The sequence below is a fragment of the Phycodurus eques genome, chromosome 17, assembly GCF_024500275.1.
Source record: "Phycodurus eques isolate BA_2022a chromosome 17, UOR_Pequ_1.1, whole genome shotgun sequence".
NCBI classification, from domain to species: Eukaryota; Metazoa; Chordata; class Actinopteri; order Syngnathiformes; family Syngnathidae; genus Phycodurus; species Phycodurus eques.
The window spans coordinates 21721199-21738594 of NC_084541.1; the positions used below are offsets into that span (position 1 = coordinate 21721199).

The 17396-nt window shown below is 53.8% G+C and overlaps 2 protein-coding genes across 21 annotated transcripts; one reads left to right on the forward strand and one right to left on the reverse strand.

Moving 5' to 3' along the window:
- Positions 1-1586: 1586 nt before the first annotated feature.
- Positions 1587-9739, forward strand: LOC133415804 (max-binding protein MNT-like). 5 transcript variants are annotated; one of them, XM_061702234.1, is made up of 6 exons: positions 1587-1968; positions 3866-4406; positions 5492-5533; positions 6684-6795; positions 7328-7520; positions 8064-9739. In XM_061702234.1, the coding sequence occupies exons 1-6, from the start codon at positions 1845-1847 to the stop codon at positions 8591-8593; spliced, it is 1542 nt and encodes a 513-aa protein (XP_061558218.1). In that variant the 5' UTR covers positions 1587-1844; the 3' UTR covers positions 8594-9739. The 5 variants fall into 5 exon arrangements, with proteins under 5 accessions (XP_061558218.1, XP_061558217.1, XP_061558220.1 ...); XM_061702233.1 differs by having other exon boundaries at positions 1591-1968; positions 8084-9739; XM_061702236.1 differs by having other exon boundaries at positions 1592-1968; positions 3866-4358; positions 8084-9739.
- On the reverse strand, positions 8726-17049 carry LOC133415803 (septin-5-like). Of its 16 annotated transcripts, XM_061702232.1 has the most exons (12): positions 16867-17049; positions 16414-16674; positions 14905-15001; positions 14746-14832; positions 14232-14355; positions 14025-14159; positions 13172-13289; positions 12932-13036; positions 12773-12869; positions 11700-11862; positions 11528-11630; positions 9377-9928 (listed from the first exon to the last, which is right to left on the reverse strand). In XM_061702232.1, exons 1-12 carry the CDS (start codon positions 17047-17049, stop codon positions 9626-9628), a joined length of 1776 nt encoding a protein of 591 aa, XP_061558216.1. In that variant the 3' UTR covers positions 9377-9625. The 16 variants fall into 16 exon arrangements, with proteins under 16 accessions (XP_061558215.1, XP_061558207.1, XP_061558216.1 ...); XM_061702231.1 differs by lacking the exons at positions 9377-9928; positions 12773-12869; positions 13172-13289 and adding exons at positions 8726-8962; positions 15093-15290; XM_061702217.1 differs by lacking the exons at positions 12773-12869; positions 13172-13289 and adding an exon at positions 15093-15290 and having other exon boundaries at positions 9377-9849.
- Positions 17050-17396: the final 347 nt, after the last annotated feature.

Consider the following 17396-nt stretch of genomic DNA (forward strand, 5'->3'; position numbering starts at 1 on the left):
GCGAACCGGGTCCCCCGCCATCGACTGCCACTACGAGTGCAAAAGCCCTTTCGTTTTCTTCGGACAGTGTTTGTCCGATGTCCCTTCGTTGCACAAGGGAAGCGTCTTCTCCCCTCCTCCGCGCCCCGTCCATTGTCCAGTACTAACCCTAACCCTCGACCTCCTCAAATGTGATTCAGCGATGCTTTGCTGCCCACGAGCTGCCGTCGAGTGCATTCCGCGAGGCCAGCAGGAGAGGAGGGGAGCGCAGAATCGCTGTGCGTGAAGGGCCGTGCTGTGGGTCGCGGGAGACGGTCGTGTTGTTGGTCTTCTTCCAGATTGTGTTCTGTCAATTGACCGTCTGTCGTCGGACTCGAGCGGCTCCAACTACCGGAGACACAATTTTTGGACATACTTGGCAAATAAAGATGATTCTGATTCTGATTCTGATTGCACTCTTCTACATCTTCGGATAGGGTGGCTGACTTGCGGCTCGCGACCGCCACCTGACATCCTCCCCGAGGCCAACTCGGACAGATCAGACGAAACGCTGTTATCAGTAACTTGCCCGACAGGTAGTTTTAGCCGGAAAGCTTCTGTCCCTATTGGCATCTAAATTTAACAGTCAAGCCCATTTCCAGATATTTGGCATTTTTCTCAATTTCTTCTAAAACTAAATTTTTTTTTGTTCTTCCTCAAGGGAATTCTTTCTGGCTCTTCCCATTTCCAGTACCCGTTAGAAGCGTTTCTCTTTTTTACAATATTCAAACGTCTAAGAAATTGTCGGGGCCCCTAATCCCTGACCGTCGGACTCGAACTTGGAGACCCTAACCCCTCCTGCTTATCAAACCTGAACCTGGGGGCCCTCACCCCTAACCCTCGAACTCAAAGAAGGGGACTTGAAGGACTCAAACCTTACCAATGGAATGTGGGGAGAGCAATTACCAATACCACTTAGTACGACGACAAGGATGCTCCAAACAATACACGCTACCATGTCAAATCAAAAATGATCGAATTCGTTACCGTAATTCTTTGTTCTGGTCCGTTTGGAATCCCGAGGTGATGGCCGATCCAGGAGGGACGGGGGACCGACCGGGCGGCTCGGAAAATGGATGGATGGGCTTTTTTTCCCCGTTTTAGTGATCCCGCCTCACAAACGTGCCGTTGACGTCATTGCGACTGGCCCCGCCCCTGCGCGCTTTGACTGACAGCTTCCCTCCTCAGGGGCGGGGCTTGAGAGTCACGCGCTCGTCATGCAATTGTGCAAATCTCACATAGACGCGCGCTTCGGTTCCGGGGGGCGGGTGGGGTGTGACCATGTGGACCAGCACCACGCTTGTTGTTCTCGTCGCCGATTGGCCGGCAGCCGTCCAGGCAGCCAATCGGCGGCCTTCACGCGCCGCGACCGCTCGGTCTTCGCCAAAACCGAAAGTGGATCGCGTAGCCACGACCCCGGGCCAGCACGCGGCGACGTCATGCCGACGTCACGTAGGCACGAGGACATCAAAGGGCTTCTGGCGGCTTTTTGGGGCGTGAAAGCGGCCGACGCGGAGCTGAGAAGCACGTGCCGCGGTCCGCGTTTTGCGGAGGTCGTAGTAAGTGGGCGGGGCCTGCCTGCGGGAGGGCGGGGCGTGCGTGCTTGTTGTAAGTCGGCTCGAGCCAGCGTCGCCATCTTGACGCTCGAACACTTTTCCACCCAGACGCCGAACAGCATCTGCCCGGTCCGGTCTGGTCGGGTCCGGTCCGGTCCGCCGAGCCAGCCGGATTCCCGAGCGGCCCGCGGGGGCGCGCAGGACGAGCGTGAACTCCGCCCCCCTCCCCTGTCGTCGTGGGTCGGTCCCGGCCGGCCGGGTTCGTCCGACATGAGCATCGACACGCTGCTCGAGGCCGCCCGGTACCTGGAGTGGCAGGCCGAGCGGGACCGGGCCGAGCGGATCGACCGGCACGCCGCCGCCGCCGAACCGCAACCGAGACGCCTCTCGCACGGTAAGTAAGAACCGCCTCGTCGTGTTTTCCTCTCCGTTTTCGAGGTTCGGTTCGGACCCGCGGAGCCTCCACTTCCGGTCCAAAGTGTCGCCCCTCTGCTTTTTGTCAGAAGAGCAGCGCGCCTCACGCACACGCGCGTGCACGTCACGCAAGGAGTTCGTCACGAGCCCTGTTTTTCGTTGGGTTCGTGACGTCATCGCTGTGTCACGCGCGCGTTCGACTTGTCCCACTTTGAGCCGCGTGCGCGTGCAAGCACGCCTTACATAATAGCCTGACACGAGCTTCTGAAACGCGCCTGCACGTTCACGCACCCACGCACCACGTCCGTGCTCGTTTGGCGTTGACGAGCACGCGCACTAGCGTGGAAGACCGGGAAGGAAGGAATGCGCGGGGCGGTGGCGTGCGTGACTCCTCCTCCGATGACGTGTCAGTCCGGTGTGACCCCGCCCCCCCCCGCCGCATATTTGTTCCACCGCCACCACGTGGCTTCGCTTAGATAGCGCCCGCCCGCGCGCACGCACGCGCACGGAAGCTTGCACACACTTACGTAATGTACGTCCGTGGAGAGTGACGTGCACGCGCCCCATCTATTGTTGACTTTTTGTGAACATTTGGCAAACTTTGTTGTCCCATTTTGCGTTTCTTTTTTTCCAAAATGACAAGATGAACATTTTGTACCGTTGTACAAAACATGATGACCATTTTGTAATTGACGCTCGTGCTCGCTTGTCTTTGCACGCCTATTTTCTAAAAACGCGTTATTAGCCCGTTATTAGCATCGTTGATGCCCGACAAGCGCGTTTGTCTTCATATGGATCGATTGGCGACCGAAGACGTTTTCGGGCTTCGCTTCAGTCAACTCGAATTGATCCGCTCTCAAATTCCTTGGGTTTATTCTGAAAACACATTTGAAAAACATTGCCACGTGCGAATGATCCGGCCCTCGTGCCCGTTTTAAAAGTCCAATGTGCCCGTGTGCCAGTGGACTTTGACCCCCAGCTGTATTGTCACATGACCGCAACAAAGGCAAAAAGATCAAACGTTTAACTCGACGACAATTTTCATCCACGTGAAGGTAACTCACACGGTGTTCGCGTTCGATGTCGCTGATCAAACGTGTCGGCGGAATCCCCGGGAGGGGGCGTTCCCGACTTGGCTGCTGTCTCCATGGCAACACAGTCTTTTGAATTTTTTTCCCCCACTGTCTCGCAGGAATGCTCAAAAAAAAAGTTTGCTTCCTGATCGTAAACGGCCGTCGTCCATTTTCTGGCAGTCGGGGTCCATCCGGCCGACTTCGTACCCCCTGGACTGGTCGCATTCCCACCTGCGGCCAATCCAAAACCGATTTGCGCGTCGGAGCGCCGCCTCTTGGCGATTCGGGCGAATGGCGGAGGCGACCGTCTCGAAGCACACGTGGGAAACTTGAAACGTCGACGAGGTCTTCTTTTTTTGAACACAAGGTGTCACTGCAGAGCCACCAAAGATCGATACAATATTTGATGTTTGGGCTTCGTTCCTGTTTACATGGATCATATTTGTATAAATAAATGATATAGTTGTCCGAAGACAGCAGTCACAAAAAATGTTTTTTATTTTTATTTTTTTTGAGAAAATTAGTCTTCAAACAATCATATCATCAGACCGTAGTCATGCTCGTTAGCATAGCATACACAGGAAGTCCGCCATCCCGTGTTCCGCGTTGGTGGCCCACGTGACGTTCCGCATATAGCGGATTGGTTGCTCTTCAATGAAGCTAACATGCTAACGTGTTTTTGGCATGTGGAAGATGCTAACTCCACCCTGGAAGGTTCAAACTGACGCGCTAACCACTTGTCCACTGTTGTCAAATGTGTGCTATAAATAGAAAGATGACACCATAACCTATTCCCCCCTTTAGAGGAAGATCAAAGCAAGGTGAAGGTGCTCATCAACACGGAGGCGGAGTCGAGACGCTCGGAGGCGGTCTCTCTGCAGCCACTCGCAGCCAACCACGTCAGCTGGGGCGAGCGGCCGCCCCGCCCTGCGACCCACCCCCGAGTGCCCGTCGCCGTTGTCCCGATGGTGCCGGTCGTCACGGCGACGCCCCTCCCTCTCATAGCGATGCTTCCCGGCTCCCCCCCGCGGGCGCCGCCCCCCCCGGTCCCCCATCAGCCGCTGTGCTCCTCCCAAGTCAAAGCGGACGCCGCTGAGCAGCCGATCGGATGCGGCCAATCGCAACAGCGGCCTCAGGTTCACGCTCAGTACCCGCCCCCCGTCGGGGGAGTCGACGGGCCGGCCCCGCAGGCCGCCCTGGCGTCCCACCAGGTTCCGCCTACGTCCCACTTGAGGTCCAACGGACTGACGCTGGACGACATGAGAGGAGGAGCCAACGGCAAGAGGAGGTCTGGAGGGTTAGTAACCCCCCCCCCCCCAATAAAAGTACTTTTTTTTCCAAAAAGGTGAATATTTTATAAAGTTGTATATTCTATAAATATATTCTATAAAAGGGCGGCACGGTGGACGACTGGTTAGAGCGTCAGCCTCACAGTTCTGAGGACCCGGGTTCAATCCCCGGCCCCGCCTGTGCGGAGTTTGCATGTTCTCCCCGTGCCTGCGTGGCTTTTCTCCGGGCACTCCGCTTTCCTCCCGCATCCCAAAAACATGCATTAATTGGGGACTCTAAATTGGTGTGACTGTGAGTGCGAATGGTTGTTTGTTTGTATGTGCCCTGCGATTGGCTGGCGACCGGTTCGAAGATAGCTGGGATAGGCTGCCGCCACCTGAAGCGCACTCGTATCTCAAAATTTTGCTTGTATCTCAAGACAAAATGGCTCGGAAAACGCGCAAGTCAAAGCACTCGTCGAGGCTGACACGGGAGTGGATGGTGACTCCCGCCCGGGCCCCTCCCACTCCCACACAGATCGCTCCCAATCCCGAGCCAAAATTTTACAGAATCCCACTTCCATTCCCCCGCCCCCCTTTTTTAAAATTTTTTAAATGTTTTTTTGACTCCCTGTCCATCCTGCTCCGTTTTTCTTCAAAAGCCGTATTAGTCCTTTCGTTGAGAAATGTTTAGCTTCATGCTGAGGGGAAATGTTCAAATATTAGTATGATTAAAAATAAAATACAACTGCGTCATGGTTTCCATTCCTGCGACTTTGTTTTCATAGTTCCCGCTCCCGCCCACTCCCGACGACCGTCGCTCCCGCACGATCCCGTCCCGCGGGACCCGGTGGCGATCCCCCAAAATGGCAGCCTCATACGGAGGCACCGCAAAATTTTCCTCAAGTCCGTCTGGCGGTCGGTTCTCAAAGTAAATTGATCTTTTCCACAATAAAAGTTCGATTTTTGCAATATTTGATAAAAACAAGTTCCATATTTGTGGAGAAAAGTAGCGACGCGGCGTCGTGGGGTTTTGTTGTTGTTGTTGTTGTTGTTGTTGTCGGCGAGCGGGCGTCAACAGCTGTCATCGCCGCGCGATTGCCGACGTGAAAAGTTTGCGTACGTGTGTTGACCGCAACGTGTTGCTGTTTTGTGTTTTCAGGACCGGAACCAGGGAGGTCCACAACAAGCTGGAGCAGAACAGGTGTGTGCGTTACTGTCGCTGCGTGTCAGGTCGCGAACACGGGCGGCCTCGGCACTCTTCAATTTCTGTGTTCCAAAGTTGCTTTGAGATACGACTTGAATCGGTTCCGGGACCACGCTCGTAGTGCAAAACGCTCATATCTCCAATCGGGATCCGTTGCGGCCAATTTTTGTGTTTGGTTTTTTAATGACGAAAAACATCACTCGATATTCTTGAATTGGAAGAAAACAGCGTGAAACAGTCGTCAAGTTGCAACCCAATTCAGCGTGCCGCTCCTTCTGGTGTACCCGCCTTGGCCACCAGGAGTCAGTACTGTATAATGCAGACGTCAAAGAAGACTTCTTCTGTTCCACGACTCGGTAAGTTGCTGTAATATTTGTCATTTTCGTAGAAGAGGAAGAATTTATGCCTTTGTTTCACCTTATGCGTAAATAGCCTTTGCTTAAACAGTTGTAAAATCACAACTATCGACGCTAACGTTAGCACTTGATGTTAGCATTAAGCCGGCGGGCTCTTCTTAAGGCAAAGTAGTTTGCGTGTTTGAAATACGCAACGCGTAATTCTCTTTGCTGTATGTTTTGCTTTCGAGGAAACTTCAGCTGGAACTAAACGGCTTTGAAAAGAAGTGTTTACTATCTGCCAAAATGGTTGCGATGCGCGTCGTATCGCAAGTGCGCTCTCGCGAGTCGGCGCAAAAAATCAGCATCGCCAACGGGTCCCGTCTCGGGTCCCTCGTATCTCAAGGCACCGCAATAATTGTCCATTAGAAAAATGAAGATAATCGTAAACCTGATGATAATCGTGGCACACGCAACCGTCGCACTTGGTAACTCACGCCGACGCCGTGAATATCGGTGCGTCCCGGAAACGAAAGCAAACTTGCAATGCTGTATCGTGCTTTTCAGATCAAGCTCAAACCATGAAAAACAGCCGGCGCAAACGTCGCCTCTCCGAAAGTTTCATTTTTCAGGAACGCAAAAAATCGTCCCGACGTTTGTTGAGCCGCGAACGTGGCGTCGGCATCAAAGCGATGAAACCATTTTCGGCACTTTGGATTGCTCGATTATTGGTCAACCTGGGCCGCGCGCGCGGGCGGTGACCGACGAGCGGAAGAGATTTGTGAAAAATTGCCCATTTTTGTTGTGTTCAGGCGCGCTCACCTGAAGGAATGTTTCGAGACGCTGAAGAAGAACGTGCCCAACGTGGACGACAAGAAGACGTCTAACCTCAGCGTCCTGCGCAGCGCCTTGCGTTACATTCAGGTACCGCGGGCGCCGTCACGGCGTACGTCGCCGCCTCGCGCTCCGATCGCGACGACGACGTCGCCGCAGTTGTTTAAAGTTGTAAAAAGTTAGTTTCCAACAAAGTCATATTTCCAAAATAAGTTTTTGAAAAACCATTTATAGTTTACAGTTTTATTTCTGAAAAAAAGATAAATATTTTTGAAAAAAGTATTCTCGAGAAAGGCTTCTTTAAAAAAAGATATTTACAAAAATCGTGTACATTTTCATATTTTATATTCCAAAAAAGTATAAAGGCCCCATCCTTTTTTGAAGAGGCTGTATTTCCCAAAAAGTGAAATATTTTAGAAAACAGTGGCGAAGCATCACAAGTGCCTCGTCGCGGCGCTTAGGCCGTTGCCATAGTCACGTGATTGGTCAATCCCTCGTGGCCCCTCCCCCTCGCAGTAATCTCAATTAGCGTTGTTAGCGTTTGACACAAACGGAGCGGCGTGCGCGTGGGCGTCGTCGTCCCGTTCCCGCCGTGACCACGCTCGCCTTTTGCGCGGCGCAGACGCTGAAGCGCAAGGAGAAGGAGTACGAGCACGAGATGGAGCGCCTGGCCCGCGAGAAGATCGCCATCCAGCAGCGTTTGTCCGAGCTCAAGAAAGAACTGAGTCAGCGAATGGACGCGGTCGAGATCGAACGCGTCATCCGACAAACCGTCCAGCCCGAAGACGACCAGGCGTCCACCTCCACCGCCTCGGGTAAGTTGCGCCGCGTCGCGCTCGCGTATCCCGAGTCGTCATCGCGTCGACACGAGTCTGCAAACGTTATCGGCTCATCGCGTCGTGGACGCTAACTCGTAGCCGCGTCGTGTCTGCATCAGTCTTGTCGTGACCTTCGCCGAGTCTTGACTTGCGCTTAACGGGCGCGACGTTGCTGACTCATGTCAATATTGTTACTGACACGCTGCGACTGACTCATGTGCGTGTGTTCATCATGACAACATTGCTGCTGGCACGTGCTGACTCGTGTTGACATTGCTGCTGACTCTTTATGGGATTTGCTGACTCGTCATGACATTGCAACTGACCCATGTCGACACGTGCCGAGTCATCGTGACATTTGCCGACTTATGTCGACTGTCCAAAAAATCTGTCCAAAAAAAGCGCTGACTCGTCACAACACCGCCGCCGACTAACGGCGAAGTGCCGACTTATCGTGACTCGTGCCGACTCGTGATGACGCTGCTACTCACTCACGTCGACATATGCTGACTCATCACGCCGTTCTCGCCGTCTCCTGAGATATTTTTCGGGGTCCGCAGAAGGAGAGGACAACTTGGAGCGGGACGAGGACGCGGCGACCCCCGCCGTCCCACGAGCGCCGCCGCCGGCCGCCCGCCCGTCGCCGTCCTCCTTTGCCCCTCGGGCGCCGGTCCCGCCGCCCACCGTCATCGCCCGCGCGGCCGTCGCCCCCCGCCCCTCGGCCGTGTCGCACCCCTCTGTCATCCGGGCCGTCAGCCGCGCCCTGCCGGCCAATCACAAGCACCTGCCGCACATCGCCCCCTCCCCCGGCCCCGCCCTCTCCGCCCGGCCCGTCGGACACGTCGCGGCGCGCCTGGGGGCGCCCCTCCCGTCCCGCCTGCCCGCCTTGTACCCGCAGGGGGTGTCTGTGTCCCAGCCCGCCGTGGTGGGCCACGTCGCGCACGCCTTCGCCCCGACACCGGCCGGCGCCGCGGCGGGCCAGCAGGGGGCGACGGCGGCGCCGGGGAAACCCGCCGCGGTGCTGGCGCCCCACCCTCAGCTGGTGGGCCAGGCGGCCGTCACCATGGTAACGGTGCCCACCTTCCCCGTCAGCACCATCAGACTGGCCTGAACGCCCGGACGCGTTGGCGGGACACGACGTCGCCGGTCACACCGGGGCCGCGGCCGGGCAAGAAGGACCGTAGAGGCACTTAAAAAAAAAAAGGAAAAAGAAGAGAAGAAGCAGGACGATGGATGAGCGCAGATACCTTTTATTAAAAGCAGCGTCCCCCCATCATTGTAATTCAAAAACCTTTCGTGCTCAGGCCAAAGCTCTGTCTAATATAAAAGTATTGCTTTGGCGCCATCCTGGTGCCAAGGAACTACGTTGACGTGAGTTGAGGAGCTTGATCAGTGCTTTCTGCCATTTTGTGGCCTCTAGGCAATTGGAGCTCCCTCTGCTGCACGCCACACAAACAACAAGCAGCGACGACGGAAAGAAAAAAAAACAAAACATTTTTGTTGCAAACTTACATTTTTTTATTGTGAGCAAATGTGTGAAACGTCACACGTTTGCTGTTGACATGAACGCGGTTGCAGCGGCATCCTTTTGTGCGTGTGTGCGCGCGCGAACACACCTAACCTCTTGATCACTGTGACCGCACACGCGCGCGCACACACTGAGCGAATGAAAAACAACCAAGCAAGTTTAGATTTTTGCTCTTTTGGACTGAAAAAGAAGAAAAAAGCCCATTTGTCTTTAGTGGCTCACGTCACGTCGCCGAATATTCTTCTTCTGCTTCTGCTTCCGTTTGCGTTGCGTAATCCGGTGTACGAACTTTATTGTGATGCAATTTCAATTGCGATTTTTCGGGTTCTTCTGCTAGCAAACGCCGCTTTGTGTCGTGCCGGTGCATGTTTGCGGGACCACGAAGTCGGAGCTCGCGCTATATTGATATTATATATTCATACGAGCGAGGCTGTTTTCCCTATGGAGAAAGTGTTAAGTTATAAAATCGGGCCTGAGCACTTGTGGGCCGTCAACATGATGATGATATTAATCCAAAAGATTCTTAATAAATATGATTACATTTACAACATTCCTCATTGTTTGCGTCCTCATGTCAACAGTTTTTATTGGATTGTTCTTGATTGTCGTCAGCCACTAGATGGCAGTAGAAACAATGGCAGTGGATTACAAACAAATGGAGCTCAAAGTGACACGGAGGACACGCAGACGCGTGGGCGAAAAGGAATCCAACCGACACGGGGACGTTGTTGCCACGACGATGTTGACGCGGCCTCACACGCGGCCGCTCCGCATCTCCTCCTGCGTCGTCCCCCTGAGCTGCGCACACGACCGGCACGAGGTGAGCGACGACCCGGCGGCTACGACGCACGCGTGTCCGCGTCGCAGGTCCCCCTATCTGCAATTGACATTTCGGATATTCGCCGCTTTTGCCGTTCACGTGGACGGGCTCGGTTCTCGACAATTTCGGGTCATAATCCGATTCGAGCTCGTTTGAATTCACCTCCGTTCCAGATATCTCCGTGTCTTCGATCTCATTAGGACTCGGCCAAATCAAGTTGTATACCGTCTGTCCGGAATTAGGGCTCGAACTGTCGAGACCTCAGACGGGACTTACGGACGTCTACGATTCAGATGCGGATATCCGTAATTCGCCCGCGGATCTCCGCAACCGAATCGTGGCTATCTGGGACGAGAAACGCAAAACACCCGCACGACAAAAGTTGACGGCGTTCGTCCTCGGCGAAATCCGAACTTCAGTTTTGACCGGGCAACTGAATGACGTCGCAATTCTGTTCCCGATATTCCAACGATTCAAAATGTCATTCCGTCGACAATGTTAATTCCGGATGCGCAAACGTAGCTTTCCAATGTTGACTCGGTTTCCCGTACGGAGGAAACTACGTCCTGCGCGAGCGAGTCGATGACTCAACGAGGTTGCTCGCTGACTTACTGACCCATCGAAAGAGCCATCGGTGACCGACGAAGGCGCTGATGGACTCTTGCCCGGTCGGTACACACACAAAGACGATCGGCCTGCTTTTGCCGAGCGCGTCAAACGCCAGACGAACTTAAATCTTCTCGAATGATCCTCTCGATTGTCCTTAGGTCAGATGCGCGTCCAGAGCGGATTCGTCCCGATTTTAGGGCGGGGCCGACAATCTGAAATAACCAACGTGTTGGATAGTTACGATCAAAGGGTGACGTGAAAAAGAATGCAGACAATCAAAGGACACTTGACGAACATTGAAACAACCGTGAATGCAAACAAACGCGTCTCGGCCGATGTCGTTTTCTTTTTTTCTTTTTTTTTTTTTTTTTTCTACCCCCCCCCCCCCGAAAAGTGGCTTTCCCGGACGGCAAGAAGTCTTTTCCAAAGGAAGTTGTTTTTTCGAGCACGTCGCCATTTTACGAGGCTCTCGGCTCGACGACCTTCGGGAACACTCGGGAATCATCGGCGCGTATCCAGAAGTGTTTCTTCTTCTTTGTTTTTTTTTTTTGGAACTCACGTGCGATCGTGCGAGACTTCTAGATCGGCGGTGCAACCGTATCTTTATTTGTGTGGAGTCGCGTGTTAAGCGTGACGACCAGAAGCCATTTTTTTTGTGTGTGCGGGGTCTGTAGCAGATCAAAAGTCTTTTTCAAGTGTAAAAAGCTTTGTGTGCGTACCGGGCCCGAGAGTCGCCACGGTCAATTGTTGCCTGACCGAGTCGCAGTGTCGCTACCTGATGGACGGCGCCGTTGACGAAATCACCGGCTGACCTTTTGAAGCAGTTCCCGCCTGCACAATCAATGTAACATCAAAAAGATTTGCGAAACTTATCTGTCGGCTTTGTCGGCGGCGGCCCGATTCAAACGTTCGCAGAGTCGTGGACCGACGCGCTCGTCGGCTAGTCCCCCGTCCGACAGAATTAACAGCGGGCCGACGAAGCGACCGACCGAGTCGTCGACGATTAAGACCGTCGGAGTCATCGATCGCGTGAGCCGAGCGGCGTACCTCCCGGTCTTTCTCCGAGGCGAGTCGATCCTTGTCCGCGTCGAAGGCGGCCAGCGGCAGAGGGACGTCCGCGTCGCTTTCTTCTCGGCACTTCGCACGCAAACTGCAAAAAAAGCAAAGAAAGGACAATGAGGACGCGGCCGAGGAGCTGACCGGGACGACGACGGCGTGCCTGCGCTTGGGGTCCCGCGCGACCATGCGCGTCATGTTGCGGATGCAGCGCGCTCGGTAGTTCTCGTAGTGGCTCTCGCGGGTCACGTCCTTCAGGTCCCGCATGTGCGTCCTCACCAGCATGTCCCGCAGAAGCAGGAAGTCCGAGTGGGCCGCACTCTCCACTGCGAGGAAGGAAGGAAGGAAGTCTGAAGCGTCAGGTACTTGTTAAAACGACGGAAGTGTTTGTTTAAAAAAGTTTCGTATTCGATCGAGCTGGTCACCCGCACGCTCCTGCGGTCTTACGCTAACCTGTTAGCTTAGGCTTCGGGAGCTTCTCTGGAAATATTTTGGACTACCCGCCCCGAGGAAAAAAATATAGCCATCCCTCATTTTCCAAGAAGTGGGCAAGATTAGCAAACAAGCAAGAGCGGAGGGACCTCAGAGAAGAATCGGAGGCCGTGCGGAATCGGCAACATTTCTGCCCGACAGATAAGTTTCGCAAATCTTTTTGATGTTACATTGATTGTGCAGTCCAAAAAGTACAACTTATAGTAACACCGTATGACGACTAAATCACGCTACCAAAGTAGTAGCTTGTTTACAGTGCTAATGTTAGCTTAGTATCGCTCACGTCAACACAGCACCACCCCGTTTTGTTCTTGTCTTGGTGCCTCTTTAGTACAAGCGCACACTTTGATTACCGCACGCCATCGAGGGGCACGCGCCGGATGAATCGAGTGAGGCTACATTGAAATATTGCGAGCCGTTTCAAAAGTGAAACCTCCTCCTCTAAAGGTCTTAAATTGCATCGAATTAGCCTTCAAATGTCATTAATTTGAGGTGAGCAACAAGCGTCTTTCTGGAAGCGGACTTAAACAGTCTTACATTTGATCAATGTGGCCTTGAAAAAAAGTAAACGGTACGAGACGTCATTGGTTTGGTGCTTCTCGCGGAGAGGACTCCCAAAGTCGAAACGGCAAATCCCTCTAACCCAAGGAAACCCAAACGGAAACAAGCTACTCATCGGAGCAAAAGCGCCGCGAGGGTTGGCGAGCTCAAGCTACGGCACGGAGCCAATAGAAAAGGCGCTACCTTCCGCCACGCCCCAGGGGTACGTGCGACCCTTGACCCTGCGCCCTCGACTCTCCGCCAGGACGTTGCTCCCGATGACTGCGAACGGGACGCTGTCCTGCACGGCGACCGTCACGCGGCGGACCCGTCGGGCGTTATTCGGTCGACTCGCTCGGGAACCTTGAGCAGCCGGTCGCGCCTCTCGAAGTCGTCGTCGTCGTCGTCCGAGTCGCGGCCGGCGAAGCGGTAGATGTTGATCCCGAAGCGACGCAGCTCCTCGCGGACCTACGCCGCGAAACGGAAAAGTCACTTTCCGCCTTTGTATGCTAGTAGTCGTGCTCGGTCATTCACGGGCTCGCCGGTTTTCCCGCACTCGGTCGAATGATCGCCTGTGTGTTAGCGTTAGCGTCAGCGCCCCACCTTGCTCTTCTTCCGGCACACCTCGACCCGCGTCAGGCTGTCGGCTTTGGCCAACACGGGAACGACGTTGACTTTGTCGTGCAAGGCTCGCAAGCACTCCACGTCCAGAGGTCGCAGTCTGGGAAAACGCACGCGTATTAATACGGCGCTACCTCGACTTGCGAGTGCCTCAACTTTTTCGGTTTTTGTTTTTTCGCTTGGCCATACCAAGTCAAATTTGAATTCTGAGCGAGCGTCACAAATACTGCCCATCAAGTTAAAAAAAAAAAAAAATGGAGCAATCCGACGCACGCGCAACATACTTCCGCATTCGGCAAAACGGGTCCAAGCGCTTCCTCCCGGTTCGGGCGACCGGCAAAGGGAATCGTTTCAACGCACCCGCAGGAACTTTAAACGTCTACAGTGTCTTGTTGTAAACTCGACGTGTCGCCACAGGGTTTACCAAAGATGACAATAGCCGATGTTTAAGCTTTGCGTGCGTTTACAAATGTCGTATTTGTATTTAACTGTAGTCCGACGACACCAGCCACAAAGAAAACAAGATTTGCGCAAATTCGCCCAAACCAAACCGAACGCCTAAATGCAAAATGACAACGCCGACGAGGAGCTGCTCTCAAATTAGCCAAACTAGCCCCCGATGTCCCTTACTGGGCCACGCCCAGGAAAGGCACACGGTCAAGACACCAATACTACGTACACGTTACGAAACCGGTTAATTTCTTCACATTTTATACAATGATTTTCTTTTTTTAGAAACACAGGTACGAAGTCGGTGACGGAACGAACGAAAGCGGGAAGTCGAGGTAGAAAGTCGTCGTGGCTACGCAATGCGCGACGTGCGCGGTGCGCGTACCCGTGTCCGTGAGGCGAGATGAAGTAGAGGCAGCAGTGCACGCGGTTGTCTCGGATGTTCCCGCGGTCGAGGCCGCTCTCGTCCCTGAAGAACCGATGGAACTGCTGCTCCACGTAGTCCTCCAGATGCTTCCAGCTGCCACGCAGGAAACAACACTGCAAAATGAAAGCCGCCGCGCCTTCGCGTGAACGTGCGCGGGCGCGAGACCTTCGCGTGTCGTCGACGGCGTCGCCGAAGCCCGGCGTGTCGACGACGCTCAGCCTCAACTTGACGCCCTTCTCCTCGATGCTAACCGTGCGCTTCACCGTGCTCACCGTCTGACGGATGCGCTCTGCGCACACACACATTTCTTATCATCGAAAGTACCAGCGAGCGGATGAGTGAGCGACGTTCGGCGCCGCCGACCGAGTCGCCCTTTCTTGCCAAACCGTGTGAAAATGATTCCGCTCATTTCGGAGCGGGAATTAAAGTCGAAAGTTGCGATTTTGAAAAACAACAAGTGTCAACGTTTGCATTGAGATTTTTGTAAATTAGCAGCCGTGCGGTTCGTGTCGGCGGCGCTCATCAGCCCAGACGTACTTTCAACTACGGAAGCGGCAAAACCGAAATCCATTAAGAACATCCTCCTAACTACGAAACTCAAATCAATGCGTCGCCAAGTCCTATTTCTCACATTTCGGTGAATGAATTTTCATGCAATGGACGAAAATGAGCTGCTGACCTTCGGCGTTGGGAATCTTTCGGTCTTTGTAAAGGTCGGTGAGGAACAAGCCGTTGATAAGCGTCGACTTTCCCAGGCCGCTCTCTCCTGCGGACTTCAAGGCGTTATTATCGATATTCCGATCGGGATTATGAATCGGAGTCGAGCGCGAAGGCTGACCTGCTACCATCGGCGTGAAGGCGAAACCTTTCTTCACGGCTTTTCTGTGAACTTGATTGGGCAACGCGGCAAAGCCGACGTACTCTTTGTCCCGATCCTGCACAAATACACCAAAATACGATATCGGTATGCGGTGAGTTGAGACTCTTCCATTGAAGGATTCCGGAGGCCACCGTGCTCTTAGGAACCTGAAGCGTGCAGCACAATTTTTGGGGGTAACCTCGGCCAGATCTGCGCCTTGCCACAATTCTGTCTCTGAGCTCTTCAGGCAGTTCCTTTGACCTCACGATTCTCATTTGCTCTGACGTGCACTGTGAGCGGTGAGGTCTTCTGTAGAAAGGGGCGTGGCTTTCCGAATCAAGTCCAATCGGTGTCATCGAGCGCAGCTGGACGCCAATGAAGGTGGAGAACCATCTCAAGGGTGATCAGAAGAAACGGACAGCACCCGCGTTCAATATGAGTGGCACAGCGAAGGGTCTGAATACTTATTATACACTTACTTTGTGATAGTTCAGTTTTTCGTTTTGAATAAATCTGCAAAAATGTTCTTCTGTCAACGTGGGATGCGGTGTGCACATTCATGATGAAATGATTTTAACAAACGGCTGCACTATAACAAAGAGTGACAAATTTAAGGGGGTCTGAATACTTTCCGTACCCACTGTATATTTTAAAGCTTTATGACCCTCCCCACATCCCTCTTAGCCTTGCCCAGACTTCCTATCAGGGCTGGGGCTAACGAATATTTTTCGAATTGATGATTCTACCGCTCATCCCATCGATGATTCGAGCAGTTGCATAAATATTGATCGATTAATACCAATAGAAAATATGCACGTGAAGTGCAGGTGTCGATTTTGTCCATCGTCATGTTCTTCACTGTAGTATCCGTGACTTTGCACGCGTGTGGCTTTAAAAGGCGGGGTGAGTGACGTGGGAGTCGACCAATGAGAGTTCCGAGGTGGCTGGCTGTTAACCGTTTAACCGTTATCCGGTCCGCGTGTCGAGTGACTCTCGGTGTCGGTCGCACGTCGCGCGTTACCGACGCGCTGGTTACGTCTTCATTGTATTAGCATTCGTCGAATAAAGCCATTGAAAGTGCACCGGCGGCCGCATCTATCCAAACCACCTGTTATGGATTGCCATTTGTTCTAACTAACGCCGGTAGGCTACATTCAACGAGCTAACGACGTGTACTTTAGCATCGACGTAAGCCGGTTTTGCTTCGCAATAGACATGTAGCACTTCTTTTTTGGAAGTGTGAAATGATCTCAAACTTTGGACGTTGTCTTTTCCGCACTCTTCCCTCGCGGCTCGCACTTTTTGCTACGTGAGTCAGCAGTAACATTAGTCTGTGTGGAAAAAAGATCACTCCGACATCAGCTGTATAATATTCAATTGCCGATTTAAAAAAAAAAAAAAAAAAACGTGAGTGTTACAGTGAGACCGCAACAAGCGAAGCGTGAAAAGTGAACCGTGCTAGCATGTTAGCATTTGCTGAGTTCTCACCTCCGGCGAGTCGTACGGGTCGAAGCACCCCCGGGGGCTGCGTGGGCGGGAGGCGGGGCCAAGCGGCGAGTCCAGCGAGCGCTGCGACACGGGCGTCCTCCGCGCGGGCGGGAAGGAAGAGTCGGAGCCCCCCCGGCCGGGCCTAAGGGGGACCCTCGGCGCGGCCGCGGGGGAGGGCGACGAGGGCGAGGCGGGAGGCGGGGCCACGCCGGCGAAAGGGAAGCGAACTCCGTCCTCGTCCGTGACGCGCAGACTGGACAGCTGGCACGGGAAGAGGCGGTGTTACAGGTTGCCACGTGACGCACGGAAAGGAAATTGGGTTTTTACAATTCAGCGCGGTGGCATCGGGTTAGCGTGACTGCCTCACACTTGTGAGGTTCACGGTTCGAAGCTCATCTCCAGTCTTCCTGCGTGAACAAATTGTCTGTAGGTGCGAATGTGATGGGAGAGCACCTTTGTGCGGTCGTGCCCTGACCGACTCGCGGTTTGTCCGTCCGTCCGCTCTTTCCTCGGCGACGCGTGGAGCCGTGACGTCGGAAGGCCGTCTCGTCCCAATTCCGCTCTCATTTCACCCGCCGCGCGCTGCGCACGACAGGACGGGACGGATTCGCACGGCCGTTTCTCCTCCTCTGACATCGCAGCTCCGAGAATGTCCGCCGTGACCTCGGAACGCTCGCGTCTCACAATCGCGACGCGTCGTTCAAGTCGGCTCACCGAGCCGCGGGCTCGACCGGCCGTCGTTTCTCATTAGCCGCAAAGCTTTGCAGCCGCTTAATCCCGCTTCTAATGCTCGGGCGGGGGTGGGGCTGACATTTAACACACGCACGCACGCACGCACACCACAACACGTTCGCTACAAACACTACCTCTGCGGACAACCGCGAAAGTGTCTTACCTCCTTTTCTGACAAAGTTGCAGCCGTTAGTGTGCGTGCACACAAACGCACAAACGTTATTCTGTTGCCGATTACAAATACACGCAAC

What these genes read in the sequence shown, in the direction of transcription:
- LOC133415804 (XM_061702233.1), top strand. Translation starts at nt 1,845, where the DNA reads ATGAGCATCGACACGCTGCTCGAGGCCGCCCGGTACCTGGAGTGGCAG. An exon ending in GTACTTTTTTTTCCAAAAAG is followed by an intron (nt 4,407 to 5,491) that starts GTGAATATTTTA and finishes TTGTGTTTTCAG; the next exon opens with GACCGGAACCAGGGAGGTCC. An exon ending in GCGCCTTGCGTTACATTCAG is followed by an intron (nt 6,796 to 7,327) that starts GTACCGCGGGCG and finishes TGCGCGGCGCAG; the next exon opens with ACGCTGAAGCGCAAGGAGAA.
- LOC133415803 (XM_061702216.1), bottom strand. Translation starts at nt 17,049, where the DNA reads ATGTCAGAGGAGGAGAAACGGCCGTGCGAATCCGTCCCGTCCTGTCGT. An exon ending in CAGGGCACGACCGCACAAAG is followed by an intron (nt 16,675 to 16,866) that starts GTGCTCTCCCAT and finishes TTCCCGTGCCAG; the next exon opens with CTGTCCAGTCTGCGCGTCAC. An exon ending in CTTCACGCCGATGGTAGCAG is followed by an intron (nt 14,833 to 14,904) that starts GTCAGCCTTCGC and finishes TGAAGTCCGCAG; the next exon opens with GAGAGAGCGGCCTGGGAAAG.